Source organism: Monodon monoceros, unplaced genomic scaffold, assembly GCF_005190385.1.
Source record: "Monodon monoceros isolate NGI ecotype Baffin Bay Population unplaced genomic scaffold, NGI_Narwhal_1 Super_Scaffold_11, whole genome shotgun sequence".
NCBI classification, from domain to species: domain Eukaryota; kingdom Metazoa; phylum Chordata; class Mammalia; order Artiodactyla; family Monodontidae; genus Monodon; species Monodon monoceros.
Window position 1 is genome coordinate 119,612,253 of NW_021703767.1, and position 18,958 is coordinate 119,631,210.

General features: G+C 42.3%; 1 protein-coding gene across 7 annotated transcripts in view; it reads left to right on the forward strand.

Annotated features, from left to right (window-relative positions):
* The window catches only part of SLC9A9 (solute carrier family 9 member A9), a 667,550-nt gene that overhangs the window by 564,328 nt on the left and 84,264 nt on the right, over positions 1-18,958 (forward strand). For all 7 annotated transcript variants that reach the window (XM_029215042.1, XM_029215041.1, XM_029215045.1 and 4 more), the window contains one exon: positions 4,406-4,485. In XM_029215042.1, coding sequence (XP_029070875.1) covers positions 4,406-4,485 — 80 coding nt within the window. The remainder of the gene's footprint in view (positions 1-4,405; positions 4,486-18,958) is intronic.

Below are 18,958 nucleotides of genomic sequence, written 5' to 3' on the forward strand. Positions count from 1 at the left end.
GAGAGTGTATCATTATTATTAAATGGTAGACAGTAGAGAGTCAGAACTCAAATCTTGGTCTTCAGTTTCTGGATCCTCTGCTTGTTCCAACATGGATGCCACTGCCCCTCTGGCATCAAAGAACTCAAAAAAAGAAGACATATTGCTAGCAATAAAGAGACTATCACCAAATTCCAGATTCTTCTTCTGATGACTGCTTATATCCATTGTCCTTGGGTGTGATCTGATCACTGCTACAGAATAAGCCAGGTAAAATGATGCTACCTGCTGTCCTCTGCCCATCTGGGCCCTCCCAGGGGCTTGCCCTCTGCGCTGCCTCATCGGATACCTTCCCTGTTCCAGGGTGACCGCAAAGGCTGGCCTTCCCTTGGCACATTTATCCTCAGCCCCCAGTGAACACGCAGGGCACACAGTGGACTAACTCATTTATTTCTACTCATTTATTGATGGCCTTTCATAACCCAGTTATTAAGTCATCAATAACTTCAGAGAAATAAATGAATGGATCCAGAATTGGGCCAACAGATATTTAAGACATACACTGAACATTTTATCTCAGATCAGCAGAAAAAGTCAATGCTGGGTCATCCATGGTATTTCCCTTACCTGGAAAAACATTTTCTATGTTTCATTCTAATTGGAACCCAGTTTATTTCTCTACAAAGCAGTAAAATGAATAACATCTCCAGTATCCCAAGTAAATTAAAGTTTGAAAAATAGATTACAAGTGTTAACATTTTTTCCAAAATGCTACCTAGTATGTGTTGCTCTCACCAGCTGGCAAAAAATAACCTTGGAAGATTCCCCAGAAATAGAGTATAAGCTCTTTCAGGAATGCCTGTATGTTCTGATATATTCCCCTCAGGAAATGAAATAAAAAGGAGAGGAAAAAGGGAGTAAAAGGCAGGGAGGTTTTCCAAGACCTTGAGAAATCCCTGAAACCAGCATTTAGGAGCCTAGAGAAATTTCTAACACTGAAGTTAAGTTTCTTCAGGGACACTTTCCAACCCATCAGCGTTCACCCAGCTGAGGGGAGCCATGCATTTTCATTACGTTTGGGGGGATGTATAGCTGCTGCATCTCAACCTTCAGTATCCTGACCTCATCTCCTATTCAGATACCCATTTGCCCTAGTTTGCTCTTCACTTACACCCACCTAGATGACAGGAATCAAGGCTGCTGCTGAGAGGCCACAACGGTGCTTGGAAACCTCTCTGTTCGCCAGTTGCCTCAGTTTCCTCATCTGTAAAATAGGAATAATAATATATGAAAAGCACTTAGAACAGTGTCTGGCACATGGCATCTATTCAAGAAGTGCCAGCCGTTATTGTTGTTGTTGTCATTAATGAAAAAACAGTATCTTCCATACGATTAGGACCTCAGAGACCAGCCAATCCAATTTCCTCAATTCATTTTACAGATGAGGAAAGTGCAGCCCAAATAGCCTATCATACGGTGTGTGTGCTTTCCAAAGTTCAAAGGCTGAGTGAGATACCAGCAGAAAGAACAGCACCTTTGGAGTCCTTTAGTCCTACGTTCAAATTCCAGCTCTATGGCTTGCTAGCTATGTGACTTTGGACTCAGCTCTTCCCTTCTCTGGGCCTCTCTAGGTCCTCACCTGTAAAATAGGTATAATGCAGCCTACCTTGAGGGTTTGTTGTGAAAATTGAAAAACAATGACTGAAAAAGTTAGTGACTGGATAATGTGACCAGCACCTTGCCTAGGAATGAATGAGCATTCCATAGCTGGAGAATATTATTACAAATGTCATTCAGCCGGGCTGCTGTGGAGTGGGTGCTAGAATCCTGGGCCCCTGACTGCCAGCCAAGCTCAACACTACACAGCCCACCTTAACTTAGAAACAAACAACCAAACAAAAAAACAGGAATTTGCTTACACTCCTTTCTATTAATTTTCTTCAATGACTATCTTGTCATCAATAGATATTGTCAGCTATCAAAATTACCTGTGCCTCTGGATGGATAAAATGTGTAACTCCTTATTGTTCTTAAGGAAAGAAAAAAGAAAAGAAGAGAAAAGAAAAGAGAGAGAGAACTCCCCAGGGCTAGCGCAGAGCTTTACTACCTAGTTTAGTTCAGGGATAACAGTTTAACTCTGCCAGCTGAGCCCCAACGTGCTGACCTGTTTGAGAGACAGTGACTCAGAAACGACTTGCAAATGTTGCAAGATGATGAAGAAAACACTAAGTATAGCAGTGACTTTGCAGATCTGACACCTTTCTTGGGGTAGAAATAGCTAGAGAAAGGTTCAGGGACAGATGGAAATTGAACTGGACACCTTGGTTTCCCTTTTGTGGAAATGCCATGGGTACATTCTAGCTCTAGATAACAGGGCATGGCACTCTGGGTCTATCAGAAAACAGATCTATGAAACTCTGACATCATCCATGAAAAGATCATAGATGTCCCACTGTGGGACTTGGGAATGGGGCATGTGGTCCATGACCAGGTAAGTTTGAGAAAGGCTTCCCTCTCAAAGATTTACAATGCTCATTTACAAATGAAAGATTCCAAAAATTTCTGAATGTAACAAACCTGGTTAACACTCTCAAACCCATCCTTTCCTGAACGATCGGCACAGAATTTCCATCAACATCACGTAGAACAGTGGCATACTAAGGAACGCCTTTTAGGAAACTGTTCAGTGTTGGAAATCAGAGATCTTAAAACAACCAATGAGAAAGGCTGCCAGTTTGGGTTTTCATTTTATTGTGGAGTGTCTGCTTCAACCATTTTAGACAAAGGATAAATGGCTGCCTAGAAAGGGAGGGACCACACTTAGCATTCTTGTATTCCCCTTTTGTTTGTGGGGCATGGAACTGCAGCGTCTGCTTTTACATGTGTTTCAGAGAGCAGAACACAGCCTTTTGTGTTCAGTTATTTATCATTACCCATCAGTGGAACTGTCTGGAAAGGGGCAAAAAAGTAAATAAACAAAGTAAAGTAAATCACCTTGGTTTCAACTAAGGGCTAGCTTTGGAGCAGCCAGTGGTTTCTCACTGTCTTCCATGCCTCATGATTTCTTGAGAATGTTCACATTATTACTGGACTGTGAACTCCTGATACAATTTGGGCATGGAAACCGAGGGCCCAAACAAAGCAATGAAGTCCATGTTAAGATATAAATGCTTTTTTTTTTTTTTTTCTTTTTTTTAAAAGGCTGCATGATACATGGTATATTTTATTTTATTTTATTATTTATTTATTTTTGGCTGTGTTTGGGTCTTCGTTTCTGTGCGAGGGCTTTCTCTAGTTGTGGCGAGCGGGGGCCACTCTTCATCGCGGTGCACGGACCTCTCACTGTCGCGGCCTCTCTTGTTGCGGAGCACAAGCTCCAGACGTGCAGGCTCAGTAGTTGTGGCTCACGGGCCTAGATGCTCCGCGGCATGTGGGATCTTCCCAGACCAGGGCTCGAACCCGTGTCCCCTGCATTGGCAGGCAGATTCTCAACCACTGCGCCACCAGGGAAGCCCCAGATATAAATGCTTTTAATGATGAAGATAATTACAACTGATTGAAGTCTGGAATTCTCTTAATATGCAAAATGAGATACACAGAAGAGGTAAAAATGTCCCTGAATCTCCTTCATACCACATTGCAATGTCCATTATCATCTCTCTAAAGTTCACAGAAATTTTTCACCTTTTTCTCACATTTTCATCCTCTACTGTTACATAAACACCTATCAAATGCTTTCTCTTTTGTCCTTTTCTTCCTCCCTCCCACTGTGGTCCTTTGAAGAAAAAAAAAAAAAGAGTGAGTGAGCATGGGGTCGGGGGAGACAAACACATTCATTCAGTTATTAAATTATTACAGGCTTCTTAACCGGAATATCTATTTCAAAACTTAAGAATCGAAGGGGGAAGATATCAAAAATTAACCATAGGCTTTGGTAGTGAGCTATCAAAAATAAAATGAATGAAAACTAGTTTAACAATTATTAGACTGTTATCCCTTTAGTCTTGACCTTTTGGTAAATCGTAAATAAATACCATCCAAATCTGACAGAAATAACTGCAAAATTCCCACAACAGCAATCTGACAGAAATATCATGTTCACTGGTGTCAACAAAGTGGCATTTCTTAGCTGTTTAATAAAATAGGAATTATGAAAAAAAGTAAATGTCGAATTATGCCACAAGAACCTCACCCATATGGCAAGATCCATGAGTTAATCTGCTTGGCAGCAGGTTCAACATTTAGATGAAAATACCTGTATCTGGAAAGATTTTTTAAAAGTGGTTAAGTTTAATTTGGCTTGACACATATTCTTATAGTTAAAATATATTAATATTATATACATACTATGTATTAATGTTGATATTATATATCAATATTTATAGTGATCATTTATCCAATGCCTTTTTCTGTTGTCACTCGCTAGGAAGCAAACAACTCTGGCAAAAGCACGACGAAAACAGAGACTGCCTGGCTCTTCAGAATGTGGTACAGCTTTGACCACAAGTATCCTTTGATAATGATAATCTCCCAGGTCCTGCTACATGGCAGACACTGACTTCGAGCACTTAATCATTGAGGTCTGCACTGCTGCTCTTCAAGAAACGCAGAAAGGTAAAGCGAATTCACGAGCAAATTTAGCCAAAAGAATGATTTCAAAACATAAAAAGCTGTGTAGTCCATACTTAAGTGTTGCAAAGAGCTAAAGTGAAATCTCTCAGAGGCAAATGAATCTGGTGTGCTTGTGGCAATCTACTATTTCCTAATGCCCTATGATAAAATCATAGAGTCCTGAAAAACTGATCTATTTTACTAATTTTACTGTTCATCCCTTTGTAAAAATCTTACTTCTGGTGGAGTCGGCCAGGGTGACAAAGCTCCTTCACCCTTCTGCCAGGAACACATTTGTCTGTTTTTGTTTCATGCTGTAAAAAATGAAGGGGGAGGGGGGAGGGAGGATGAATAGTCCAAGGAGAAGAATAAGTCCGGTCATCACATTGTGAAATAATACTACTTTGTTTTCCAGGAAACACTTGAGTAAGCTTTTTCTAGTGACGGGCAATTTTAAAATTCTAGCAATCAGTGTAAACAGAGTGGCTCAGATACACCTTGCCATGCGACTCACAGAGCTGAGAAGTCAGGCCTGAAGGGCTTTGCCATTGTGAGTTGCAGTAAGCGGTCCACCTCTAATCCCAGGCAAAAGCGCCACAGAAGAAAGGAAAGAACTGTGCTGAAAATTGAATGTGTTGGGTCTTTGTAGTTAGTTTTCCACAGTCACAAATCCCTCTCCTTTCAGGGAGAAAACGTCAGTCACTGGGCGATTTTAAAGCAGCTCAGCAATGATTAAAGCCACAACAGATCAGAGGGAAAGGAAGAAGAATTAAGAACAGGGGAAAGAAATTCAAAGAATAAGATGAAGAGGAGGTAAAAATGGAAAGGGGAGAAGCAGCAAGAGAAATACAGGAAATTCACAGCAGGAAGGAAAGGAAAGCAAATTCGAGGAATGACTGTAGAAAAAAAAAATAAGAGTGAAGTGAAGAGAAGCCCATTGAAGATTGCAGAGATAAGCAAAAGTAAAACAAGGTTAAAATTAGAAAGCAATTCTGAAATAGTAGAACATTCCAAGAATTATGAAATGAGATGTGGAAGGTAGAGGCTTTTTGAGGCTACAGTTTTGCTTTTCCATACTTCTGTTATCTATGGGCAAATACCTTGCCTCACTCAATCTTGAGCTTTCATGGACAGTGTAGGTTGCCACCACCCTAAAAGTGGTCCATCTTGGCCATTAACTGCCTCTTGGAGGTTCTGGTACCTCACTAACCAGTCACTGGTCTCTCTGAGGGAAGCCAGTTCTTAGCAGGTTACGCTGGTTTGTGTTCCAGTTTGTTTCTCTTCTGGAAACACTATTTTCTCCTGCCATTGCTTAAAGTATCTGATAACCAAATTTGTAGGAAGTTATAAAAATGTGGCTAAAGAGTACATATAAAGGCTGCTTGGTTATGACAAGATGTACAGTAAGAAAGTGTCTTTTGGGGTTCCAGGACCCGATTTCCAACTTGTGGAAGGGGGGCTTCCCCACCCATCCAAGCAATGCGCCAGGTCAGTGTCCTACAACTCAATTCAATTCTGACACTATGTCCCTGGAGACAGTGTCAGATCTCACAGGTAAGGGCTCAGTCCCACAAGGCTGCCCCTACCACCACCACTTCAGAAGCCAGCCACAATCCCAGGTTGTTACCTATGCTTCTGATCTATCGGCTACATGTTGGGGGTTCCCGTGACCTTCTCCTTGGGTTTGATTGATTTGCTAGAAGACCTCATTACTTACTAGATCATTGGTTTATTATAAAAGGATATAACTCAGGAACAGCCAGATGGAGGAGGTGCATAGGGCAAGGTACGGGGAAAGGACATGGAGCTTCCATGCCCTCTCTGAGTGCACCACTCTCCTCGAATCTCCACCTGTTCACCAACCTGGAAATTCTCCTAAACTCCATCCTTTTGGGGTTTTATGGAGGCTTCATTGCATAGGCACCACTGATGAATAATTAACCATTTGTGATTGAACTCCATCTCCAGCCTCTCTCCTCTTCCCCAGAGGTGGTGAGGTGAGAACTGAAAGTTCCAACCCTCTAATCACATGGTGGGTTCTCCTGGCATCCAGCACCCAACCTTAGTTGGGGTCCAAACGTCATCCATTAACATAACAGAAGGATGCCTTTTTGCTTTCATCACTTAGGAAATTCAAGGGTTTAAAGAGCTCTCTGCCAAAACTGGGGATGAAGACCAAATTTCTATTTCTTATTATAAATCACAATATCACAAAATGGCAAATCAGAAATTAGATAAAAGATGTTTTTGTTCAAATTCTGACAGTGTTGTAAGGAATGCTTTGCATTGCATTGCAAAATGGAAAAGATAACTTGGAGACAAGAAAATGTAAGTAGGAACCCACCCAAATTTTTAGCTTAGAGCAGTGACACTAAATTCAGATGATGTCATAGTTTTTGTCTCACATTTCACCGGGGGGGTTATTTCCATATGATTATGGACAAACTAGCAAAAAATGAAAGCAGACTTACACTCTCAGTAATATCTCTTCTCATGGTAACTTGTCCTCCTGTGCATTCATCCTAGAAATTGCGGGGCTACCATCACTGCATAAATATATTTTCACTTAGACCACAGAGTTTTTATATCCTAGTTATGCTCTGAATTCATACCCAGAGTGTAGCAAACCAACCAGTTTCCACTCTGTAAACTCTTGATTTATCCATATTTTTAGAGAAAGATTATCCCCTTGGCATTTACCGTCATCCTGTTGGCCACCTAGAACCCAGGCGATGTGCCCCATGGACCTCATGGGTAGACTATGCCAGCTGCTGTCAATGTAGGGATGATCCCCCCAACTCCGGGGTCAGATTGCCTGGCTGAGGCCAAAAAGAAAGTGTGAGGCTGAAAGAAATGGATTACGCAGTTTGGAGCTGTTCAAGTTTCATTTTAGTAAAATTGCATCATGCAAATGAGGCATCATAAAGAATTACCGACAAAAGAAAAAGAAGAATAAATGAGCCTTCATATGCACCTTTGTAAGTCAGGATTCTCCAGAGAAACGGGCACAGAACCAGTCAGGAGTACACACACACACACATGCATACATACATATACATATAATACACATACACATAGGTTTACTTCAGGGGATTGGCTTATGTGTTTGTGAAGGTGGCAAGTTCAGAATGTGCCGGGCAGGCTCTCAGTCTAGAAACTCTACAGTAGGAGCTGAGATGCTGCAATCTTAAGACAAAACTTCTTCTTCCTCAGGGAAGCCTCAGTTTTGCTCTTAAGTCCACTCAACTGATCAGATGAGGCCCACCCACCTTATTGAGGATCATCTCCTTAAAGTCAACTGACTGTAGATGCTAACCACACCTAGAAAATACCTTCACAGCAACACCTAGATTAGGGTCTGATTGAATAACGAGGTAGCCTAGTCAAGTAAACATGTAAAACTAAGTGTCACAGTGCTCAATTCACATTGAACTTATGCCCAATATTCAGACCCAAGGATACAAAGATGCTCTTAACTCACCATCGGTATCAATAAAACAAGTCACTATGGCTCATATAGTCTTGTTTTCTTTTTTTCATAGCATAATTAATACATATGCATTCCCATAAAAATTTCCCAAAACATACGGAAAAATTAAAATAATAAAAATTAACATTCCATAAGGATGAACCATGGCCAAGTACTGTGTTGAGTGCTTTACGTTATAATTTCATGTCACCTCCACAGCTCTGTAAAAGGGTGGCTCCAAGGGTAGAGTACCACACAAATGGACGGCTGATTGTCTTGGCCTCTGATAAAACAGCCTGTGCGGGCTTCCCTGGTGGCGCAGTGGTTAAGAAGCCGCCTGCCAAGGCAGGGGACATGGGTCCGAGCCCTGGTCTGGGAAAATCCCACATGCCGCAGAGCAACTAAGCCCGTGCGCCACAACTACTGAGCCTGCGCTCTAGAGCCCGTGCTCAGCAACAAGAGAAGCCACTGCAATGAGAAGCCCACGCACCGCAACAAGTACAAATAAATAAGCCGGAAGCCTATGGTGCCAAAATTGACGATTAGTTAAGATTTCACTATGATTCCCTGTGGGCAGCAATTCTGAGTCTTGCGGTGCAAAGCAGAAATTGAGAAGGGGGCTATGAGAAAGGGAACCATGTTACTGAGCACCAGTGCTTTGCCATCGAGAACATTCTTTCATTTAATCCTAATAACCACCCTTTTGGTTTCATTCTCACAAAGACTCTCTTTGAGATGGAAGAAACAAAGTCTCCAAGAACTTAAATAACTTTCTTAGGTTTCCATAGCTAGTGTCAATTCCATGATCCAAGCCCGGATCTGTCAAAATCTAAATTAGGGACTTACCTGGCGGTCCAGCGGTTAGGACCCTGCGCTCCCACTGCAGGGGGCTTGGATTCGATCCCTGGTCAGGGAACTAAGATCCCACATGCTACACGATGCGGGCAAAAAATAAATAAATAAATAGGCTTCGAAACACTTGAAAACAAAGACTGTAATGACAAAGAAAGGCATTACATAACGATAAAATCCATAAATATACTTAAATGAACGCTCTCACTGACAACTCTATGTCCATGATAGCTCTTATCTACACATATACCCCATTTCCATACGTCCAGAATGTCACTATTAAAACAATGACTGTTATGACTGCTTACATTATATCATACAGAGTTCACATCCCAAGCAGTTGTTGAAGATATAGGAGGTGATAAGTTTAGGGGTCCTGGTCGGTCACCCTAAGAACGCCACCATAAAGGAGTCTCCAAGTTTCTGAATCACGTTCTCAACTTTTCAAAGGCAGAAAGTTCAATATGCCAAAGACTCCGAGAATGGTTTCGTTTCATAGAAACGGATGGACTCTAGCCAAGCTCAAGGAGGCACAAGTAGAAACCAGACATCAAATTCCTAAATCATCATATGTGTCCTCATGGGGAGGGATATTCTTTCCCAGCCCTTAGAAGGGTCAAGTCGCAGTCTGGTCCCCAATGTCCCTCCGGCCCCTTCTCTCCCTGTTGCTCGCTGGCTCACCCTGCTTCAGCACCCCGGCCTTCCTGAGATACACCAAGCACATTCCTGCTTCAGGGCCTTCGCACTGTTTCCTCTTCCCCCTGCTTGGGATGCTCTTCTCTCAGACATTCGCAGGCCTCCCTCCTTCACCTCTTTCATCCAACTTGGCAGTGAGACTTTCCTGGCTCCATATATATATATATATATATTTTTTGCGGTACGCGGGCCTCTCACTGTTGTGGCCTCTCCCGTTGCGGAGCACAGGCTCCGGACGCGCAGGCTCAGCGGCCATGGCTCACGGGGCCCAGCCGCTCCGCGGCATGTAGGATCTTCCCCGACCGGGGCACGAACCCGCGTCCCCTGCATCGGCAGGCGGACTCTCAACCACTGCGTCACCAGGGAAGCCCCCTGGCTCCATATTTAAATTAGCCATCCCAACAGGAGCACTCCCTCTCCCCTTCCCCGCTTCATCTGTCACCATTATGCTTAACACCATCTGACACTGTATGTACTTCATGCATTTGTTATGATATTCTCCCCCCACCAGGATGTCTGCTTCCTGCGGACAGGGATTTGGGTCTGTAATCAAAGCATACAACAGCGTTTGGCATATAGTGGACACTCAATAAATATTCACTGAATGAATGAATCAAGCAAGAAATATTGCAAGAAAGCAATATTTCCTATCCAGGGCACATTTACTCTAAAACGTTGATATAGCAGAAAAATCCAATGAATTATCTGAGGGTTGCTAAGTGAGTCTGAAAGCAGAGCAAGGCAGAGGGGATAATCTTAGTGTTTTTCATCCAGGCTGCCCTTCGGCACCAAAAGGGACACCCCGGGTGCACACCCACCCCTCCCCCAGCGGCAGGGTCCCTCTCCCTGGGCAGGGACAGCCACCACGGCAGAGCTGGATCCCTGTTGCCTCACTGACCTCCTTCCTATGGTTGGTCCATCCTTCCTTAGGTTTAATTCGTACACCTGATCTCATTATATTCAAGCCTGGCTCTGGCTTAGAAGCCATTCTCTGTCTGGGTGACTGTATCTTATCTCGCCGATTGTGTGTTGATTTTATTTGTATATAGAAATCAGAATTTAGAGCCGCCTATCATCCTCACTAACAATCTCTTTTAATGAGAAGGTCAGAAGCAGAAATTGATGCCCCCTTATTCAGATTTTAAGACATCAGATAAAACGGTTTGCTTGGATTCGCAGTGTTGCAGCTGGTACAGGAATCGTAGGTTGCCTTATTCGTAGGTGACTAATGGTGCTGCTGGACTGTCTAATTCCTACAGTCTCTATCCATTCTGTCATTTATCATCTCTCCCCTTAAGCATGCTTCCCTGGTGGCGCAGTGATTGAGAGTCCGCCTGCTGATGCAGGGGACACGGGTTCGTGCCCCGGTCCGGGAAGATCCCACATGCCGCGGAGCGGCTGGGCCCGTGAGCCGTGGCCGCTGAGCCTGCGCGTCCGGAGCCTGTGCTCCACAACGGGAGAGGCCACAACAGTGAGAGGCCCGCGTACCGCAAATAAAACAAAACAAACGAAAAAAAGCATGTTTATATATTAGTTCTACAAATGTGAATGACAGAGGATAAGAATGACTTCTTCCAAAATAAAAAGGGCAGCCTAAAATCATTTTTAGCGCTTCCTGTATGCCGACATCAACTGAAAATAAGGAGTTATCCTGTGGTTGCCAACATTTTACAGAAGTGTAAAGATAGCACAAAGATAACAATGGATTGGCAAGTTGACACAGTAACAGAATTACAAAGTCACATGGATGGAGACTTCCTTCCCATCACTGGCTTGAAATGAATTGTGCACTGAGATGTTACCAAGAAAATGAAAGGCCATGGCAGATGTGTAGATGTTGCAGCTCTTGAGTTTTCCATTAAAAAGTCTGGCAAGGAAAGTGGCAGATGCCAGACCCCTTCCTGAACCAAAGTGTGACAGATTGCATTCCAGGAAAAATAAACGTGAACATCCGGATCATTCAGAATGATCCTTGGAAACAAGTATTTCATGGATTTAAATGTAACGGCATTGTAGTCTTTAAACAACAACAACAAAAAAAAAAAAACAAGGGAAAAGAACCCTTTCCTCCTAAAACTTGACAGAATTCGTTATATGCCACACAGTCATGCTTATTTTAAATCATAGGTATGAATACTGTGAGCAGCAATTTCATTTTAAATGATGATCACTGCATTGCAGTTTTTTCTTATTCTGACTAGCTGAAGCATCTATGAATTATTTGTTGGGTGGGTACTGTGGCCTTGTGAATGACTTGAGTTCACTTAGCAAAAAAACTCTCAGAGGAACAGGGAATGTTAGTTCTGTGATTCCTGTTTTATCGATGAGGCAACTGAGCCCCAAGGAGGGAAAAGACACCCAAGGTCAGTGATGGACTTGGAGGCAGCATTCGTAATCAACAAAGAGTGGGCTGTGTCCACCTGAAGAATCCACGGGTCCTGGTTCGGGTAGTCCATCCAGTGAGCTCTGGTGGCATTAACATGTGTGTGATGCTCTTATTGTTAAGTGTGCCTGGCATACAATTGATAGTTTGACGTGATAGCTTCCTGGGTGGCTCATCAAAATCTTCACCAGTCTGGAGGCAGGATGTGTTTTACTTTAAGTAGAAAGCCAGAGGGATAGCAGAGGATGTAAGTAAGATGCCTTTTATTCAACTTATTGAGTACCTACTATGTGCCAAGCAATACAGGAGGTACTGAGGCCAACAGCAAACAAGGTAGGCACGGCTGACTCTCATGAAGTCTTGCTTATTTGATTCATCCAGATGAGTCATGACCCGAAAGCCCCTTGAAATGACAGGTGGCCCTTAGTGTAGGAAAGAGAGACAATGGCATCTCCAGAGTTTAATGGGGGAACTCTTTAGGGAGCCGTGAATTAAAATAATTTGTAACCCTCACTTGCAAAATGTAACCAGATGACTCCACAAGCGGTTTCAGAAAGCACCAATATTTCAAAATATTTGAAACAAACATAAGCAGTCAGCTTTCTAAAGACTTTCTCTAAATACATCCCCAGTGGTATCCCACGTGAGGATGTACATGGCATTATAACTGCTTCCCTCCTGGGAAGCCGGCTATAGGGAGGAGCTGAGCTTGCATGGGGCAGTAGTGCAGCCGGCACTCCCATCCAGGTGGTTAATCCATTGGGTTTGCAGCTTGACTTTTGGTCTTCCTTGTCTTCACAAATGCTAGTGTAGAAGGATCTTGTAGACAGCCCTTGACTTAGCACCTAAGTGAAATGAAATTAAAATTCACTAAGAGAAAACACTAGCTTCCTGGATCCTTATATTCCTTGACTGTTTGGTGAGAACCAATGTAGGGAGTGGTATCCGTGCCTTGAAACATGAGCTGTCTTTTGTTCAGGTCATAACTTGGGTCTTCCATGGTTTCTTCATCCGTATAATGGGAACAATAAATATTATCTTCTGTTTTGGCTAAATCCATTGGAAAATTTAGCTGTTTCTTAAAACAGCTTCCTACTGATGGTAACTTGTTCACTTATCTCTCAGAGCCAAAACATGTTTAAACCAGTTAAATAGCGCAATTTTCTTAAGACCCTGTGGCCTAAATATGTTGAAACATTCCATAACTGGACTTAAACTCTTCTGGAGTCCTGACAAGTGACTACAAGCATGACATTGTGAATTGTTGCCCAAACATGTTAGATACTCTGCTATGAATGTGAAAAGTTGTGGCTCCCAAGACGATAACTGAGTTTTCTACAATGATCCTAGGATTCTACAAGAGTTTTGGCATCCCTGATTTGTTTTGCCTTTTCCCCTGTAAAAGTTTTGATAATATTTCTCTTAAATGAGAAGGCTTTCTCATTTCATCTTCACTGTGAGCAAACAATATGAAAATCTGGATTTACACAAACAGGAAATCAGGAGATGGATCCTCCGCTTCTCGAATGGATTCATAAAACAAATTCCTTTAAATCCAATTTAAAAAATCTGTGGAGCACTTTCTCATTGCAAAGCACTGTATTAGACTCTCCTGTTTTCTCTACTTATTCACGTATTCATCCCATGTTTATCAAGAGGCTACCACGGGCCATGTACTATACTAGGCAGTAGGGATACAGCTGTTGACAAACCCTCACAGAGCTTACATTCCAATCTGGTTCTGTCTTTGAGTTTCTGACTTACAGATGTCTTTTCAGGAAATGACTTTGGTATAAAGAAAGATACACTTAGACATTCCACTATGGGTTTTCATCAAATAGAGGGAAATCTGGCTCAGTGGTCAGGATTTATTGATTTGCTACTGTAGCCTACCCACTTACTAGTTGTGGAACTTTAGGAAAGTTGTTTCCCCTCTCTGTGCCTCAGTCTCTCAGCTGCAAAATGGGGATAATACAAGTCCCTACGCCATAGGTTTGTTTTGAGGATTAAATGAGTTAAAGCACTCAGATAAGTGCTCAAAAATGTGAGCTTTATTATTGTCATTATTACCTGTTGATGTCTGCTTCTCTTAAAGGGCAGCATCATGTAATGTATTTGGTATTCGTTGTCATTTATTATTTCTGAGTGACCAAAATATCCATGGTCTTGTATGCTTGTAATAATTTTTTTGTTGTAACAGCCATATTTTAATACCATAGGAAAGTCTTCAGTCTCCAGAAACAAAAGATTCCACTCAGGCTATAAATCAGACACAATTCTTCTGATTTGATCTTGAGTAGATGGAAGTAGCTGGGTGTTCGGCACTTCCTTGTGTCTCCTGTTCTGCACATGGGATTGTTTTATTTACAATTTTCCTAAGTTACAGTACTTCGTCCCATGGTATTTTTCTGGAAACTACACCACAGAAAGCAATTTTCGCTTGATAGAAAAGTGCAACAATTTTCCTGTCCAGCAATGGAAACAATACAAGCCTTTGATGATGATTATTCCTCTTGCACATTCTTGTGATAAAGGAAATCTTTTAATTGCACCTTTCAGGTGAAGCCATCATGTTTTGTCATTAGCAGTGTGATGTTACATTTGAAGATTTCTAGGTCAGTACATACTGAATCATTTTATTACAAATAACGGAGAAGGAAATAATGTTAAGACTGACAAAAACATATGTATTACCTTAATTTTGCCAGTTTTGAATTTAGTTTCAATATTTCTTCCCCATGGGAAAAAAAGAGTATTTTGCTTAAATTGTCTTTAACTGCTACTTGGTCACTCCTTCTCAGCCGTAGGAGACAAGGCATTTACAGGCTGCCAACAAATTCGGGAGCTACCAGAGACACCTTAGCAGCAGGAGCCTTGGCTGCCGGTCTCACATATTCTCACCTGACAGGGAGACAGAGGCCAAGTCTATCTCGTGGACAGCAGTCCTCAGCCCTTGTCTGATTGTGAAGCTGTGGTAGACACAGTACAAGGCATATGGGCAGACATGACCCCACCCTAATTAAAGTTCACTCCACAAGGTGGATGGTGATAACACCTTCTCAACGCATAAATAAGAGCAGGCAAAGAGGTACGTGCGCTGGCGGTGAATGGAAGAAGGGATTACAGGAGAAATCACTACTGTTCTTCTAATCATGTGGGAAAGAGTCCATGGAGGAACTGGGATTTCCTAACATGAAATTAAACAATGGGAAGTGAAGAAAGCATTCTGCATGGAGGGAATACCATGGAGGATGGTCCCATGACAAGTGTGGCACGAATAGCTCAAAGAAGCCTGAGTAAGGCTGCCTGTAAGGCACAGAATTGGGAGAAGAGAAAGCAGGTGGTCTCCAGAGAACTATAGTGTCAGCCTTTGAAGCAAAGGAGGAGACTCTTATTCCCGACACCTAGCGCAATCAGAATTCTCTCCCACTGGTATTAATTTTATTTCTTTGTTTTGGTCACTCAGATGGCTAAAGGTAGGGCAGCGTGTCACAGGCTGAAGAGCCTTTAAAGTTTCCTTTCTGTCGCAAATCTGATTCATCTGTCTGACAGTCATTTATCAGGTACCTACACATTTAATGTTTCCAGAATTAACATTTAATCTAAATATTATATTAATATTTAATATTAATAAATTAAATATTTAATTTATTAATATTAAATCTGGAATAAAACAAGTATTTTGCTTAAATTTTCATTAATTGTTTTAAATGACTTTAGTTTTAATACTTCTCTCCTAGAAAAAAAATATGAGCCTGTCTTCTGGCTTCTGAAGTCACAGAGATAAATAAGAAATGGTGGTTGCCCTCAAGATGCCAGTAACCTAACGAGGTAGAGACAGCAGCCACCAATGCACTAAGAACTATATAAAAGTTATGAGCAAAAAGCATTACGGAAGCCAGAGGCGGGTGTAGCCAACGCACTCACCAGCTTTGGAGAATCAGAGAAGCCACATAGAAGTAACTTAGAAACCAGGTGGAGAAAAAAAGTAAGAATCCGTAAAGAACTGGGCTGAGGATGTGAATGGCATTTTGGCAATAAAACAGCTCAGGCAGAGCTTCCCTGGTGGTGCAGTGGTTGGGAGTCCGCCTGCCGATGCAGGCGACGCGGGTTCGTGCCCCGGTCTGGGAAGATCCCACATGCCGCGGAGCGGCTGGGCCCGTGAGCCATGGCCACTGAGCCTGCGCGTCCGGAGCCTGTGCTCCGCAACGGGAGAGGCCACAACAGTGAGAGGCCCACGTACCGCAAAAAAAAACAACAGCTCAGGCAGAGACACAAACAGGGTGTGAGGTATTTGGAAAATGGTAAGAGATTCAGTGCAGCTAGATCAGTGGGAGGTGAAACTAAAGAGTTCTCATGTGGACAGATTGGGCTGGACCACGTGTGTCACAGTCAAGAAAATGGATTTTATCTTACTGACAGCAGGATACCAATGCCGCGCTTTAAGCACGGAGTCACACAGTCCGGCTTGTTAAAATGAAGAGAACTCGTGGCTGTGTGGAAGGGGGCGGCTGAGAGAACAATAAACTTAGGATGATTCTGGACAGTTGCTCTCAAAGTCACCCACCCGTTTTCTATGTGGATAAAAATGAGGACAGGAATGTCCTCATTCTCCTTTGAAAAACATTTGGGAACGCTCAATATGTGTTTCGAAACACAAGCGTATTAACATAGAAAAGTATCGTTTCATTAAGCGATTGATTTTTTTTTAACTTCCACTAAGGAAAATCCGGTGGTGAAACGATTAGGGTCTACCAGGAGGTTTTCTGGTTCAAAAGCCAACTCAGTCTTTCAGCTCAGCTTCTGGTACTGCAGTTACCTAACCATGGTCAGAAAAGGGAGCACTTCTGACAGAGGTTTGAACTAATCTAACAGAAAATGTTGGATTAAAAATCACTTCCAAAGAAAAGGCTGCTTTTTGTTCCTAAACTGATAAACTCGAACACCACCAGCCCTCAGGCTGCGCTCAGCCCTGGGGTCAGCCACTTGCCAGTGGTAACTGATGATTTTAAATGGAGGGGAAGAAGCACAGGAGAGCTAACCTTTCTACAGAGGAAACAGACACATCCTCAAAGCATTGCCTTTGACATTCCTTAAAGCCATTTCCTTGGAATTCCTGGAAGTAAACCAGTGTGTTGAGTTTCACTGACCTGTTGCTTGTAAACATAGCCAGAGCTGATTTCCAGCTTATACATACAGCCTTTAATAGCTGGAACAGGAAAGGCCATAACTCCTTTGTCCCTTTCCTCACTACCCTTTCCCAGCAGTCGCAAACACCTCTTCCTACATCCCTCAACACCAGGAGCACTTGGGTTGCAGGTGCCAAGCCCTTTGCCTTTCCCTCCCCTGCTTCATGTAGACGCAGATCATGCTTGGAGCTTCCAAGAGCAGCGTGCCAAGGCTGGCTGCATGCACTGCAGCAAGAGGGGACCCTACTCAGAAGCAGGTACACCACACCTTGAACAGCTCTGGCAGCATAAGCCCAGAAGCCTGGTCTTTAGCTTGACCAATTCTTTTCCCTTTACTTTTTTTTTTTTAAATTTTTACTCTCAGTCTGAAGTCCTCAGGCCTTCTCTGAACTGTAATGTTTGGAAGATGAACATTGTGGTAATTGGTAATTGTACGAGCACTTTGCAAACGTCAAGTGCTTCATAAAGTTGAAAAGATACTAACTTCATTGACAGGTTTATAGGCCTGAAGGCCCTCAGACTCACTATGCAGATATAAACAAAAAATTTTATTACATTTTTACTATTTTTAAATTCTAGCTGATTTCCTGCTCTAGTCAAGATTATGACGAGCACAAAAATCTGCTCTCAGTCTACAGATGTGCCTTGTTGAGAAATCTTTCTCCCCAGATCTCTGGCACTCTCTTTTGAAGATGATCCACTGTGAAATGGATGCATCCCGTTCCTCTATCAATTAGCCCCCGTTAAGGATGCCTCTCCTTGCATAATCTCACGTGCATGTGGAAGCCAAAAAAGTCAAACTCATAAAAGCAGAGAGTAGAATGGTGTTTACCAGGGGCAGAATTGGGGGAAATGAAGAGGTGTTGGTCAAAGGGTACAAAGTTCCAGTTATGCAGGATGAGTAAGTTCTGGAGATCTAATGTACAGTATGGTGATTATAGTTAATAATTCTGCATTCTGTACTTGAAATGCGCTAAAAGAGTAGATCTTAAGTGTTCTCACCACCAAAAAAAAAAAAAATGTAAATGTATGGGGTGATGGATTTGTTAATTAGCTTGATTGTGGTAATCATTTCGCAATATATACATACATCAAAACATCACGTTGTACATCTTAAATATATACTATTTTTATTTGTCAACTATACCTGAATAAAACTGGGGAAAAAAATCCCTGTTCTTGACCTTCCAGCAAGTAGAAGCTGGTGCTCTCCAGCTGAGGCCCTTCCTTCCTGGCCTAGCCTTTGAGAGAGGTGTTTGTGTTCCTGATAAGAATCACAGATTAAACCCCCAATGAACATAGTTCCCTTGCTAGCTCAGTCTTTTACAAATCTTTGAAAATGTTGTCTAGGCCATTTAGAAGGACAGATTATATTTAAATCAGTTTTCTAAACTGCTGACCAGGACTCATTAGTCCTCAAAATCAATTTACTGGGTTCCTAACTAGTACTTTTTAATAATAATTAAAAAAATAGACTAGAGAAATATGATAATGCATTGCAGGATTAGAAATACTGTATCATGAAACTTGTTTCAGGGGTGTGTGTGTGTGTGTGCACACTACTTTGTGATATAAAATGTGTTTCTTAATGGAAATCCTAATCAAAAAGACTTGAAACCTTGGTCTATGCTGGCTTCAAACCCTTATCCTGGAACTTTCAGGCCTTTTCACCTAATTGCTTTAAGTGCCAGGGTAGTTGGGTGAGGAGCTGTAAAAGCATATGGAAGAGAGAGCCATTGACTCTTACGGGTTATTTTGGAAGAGTTCATGGTGCTAGTG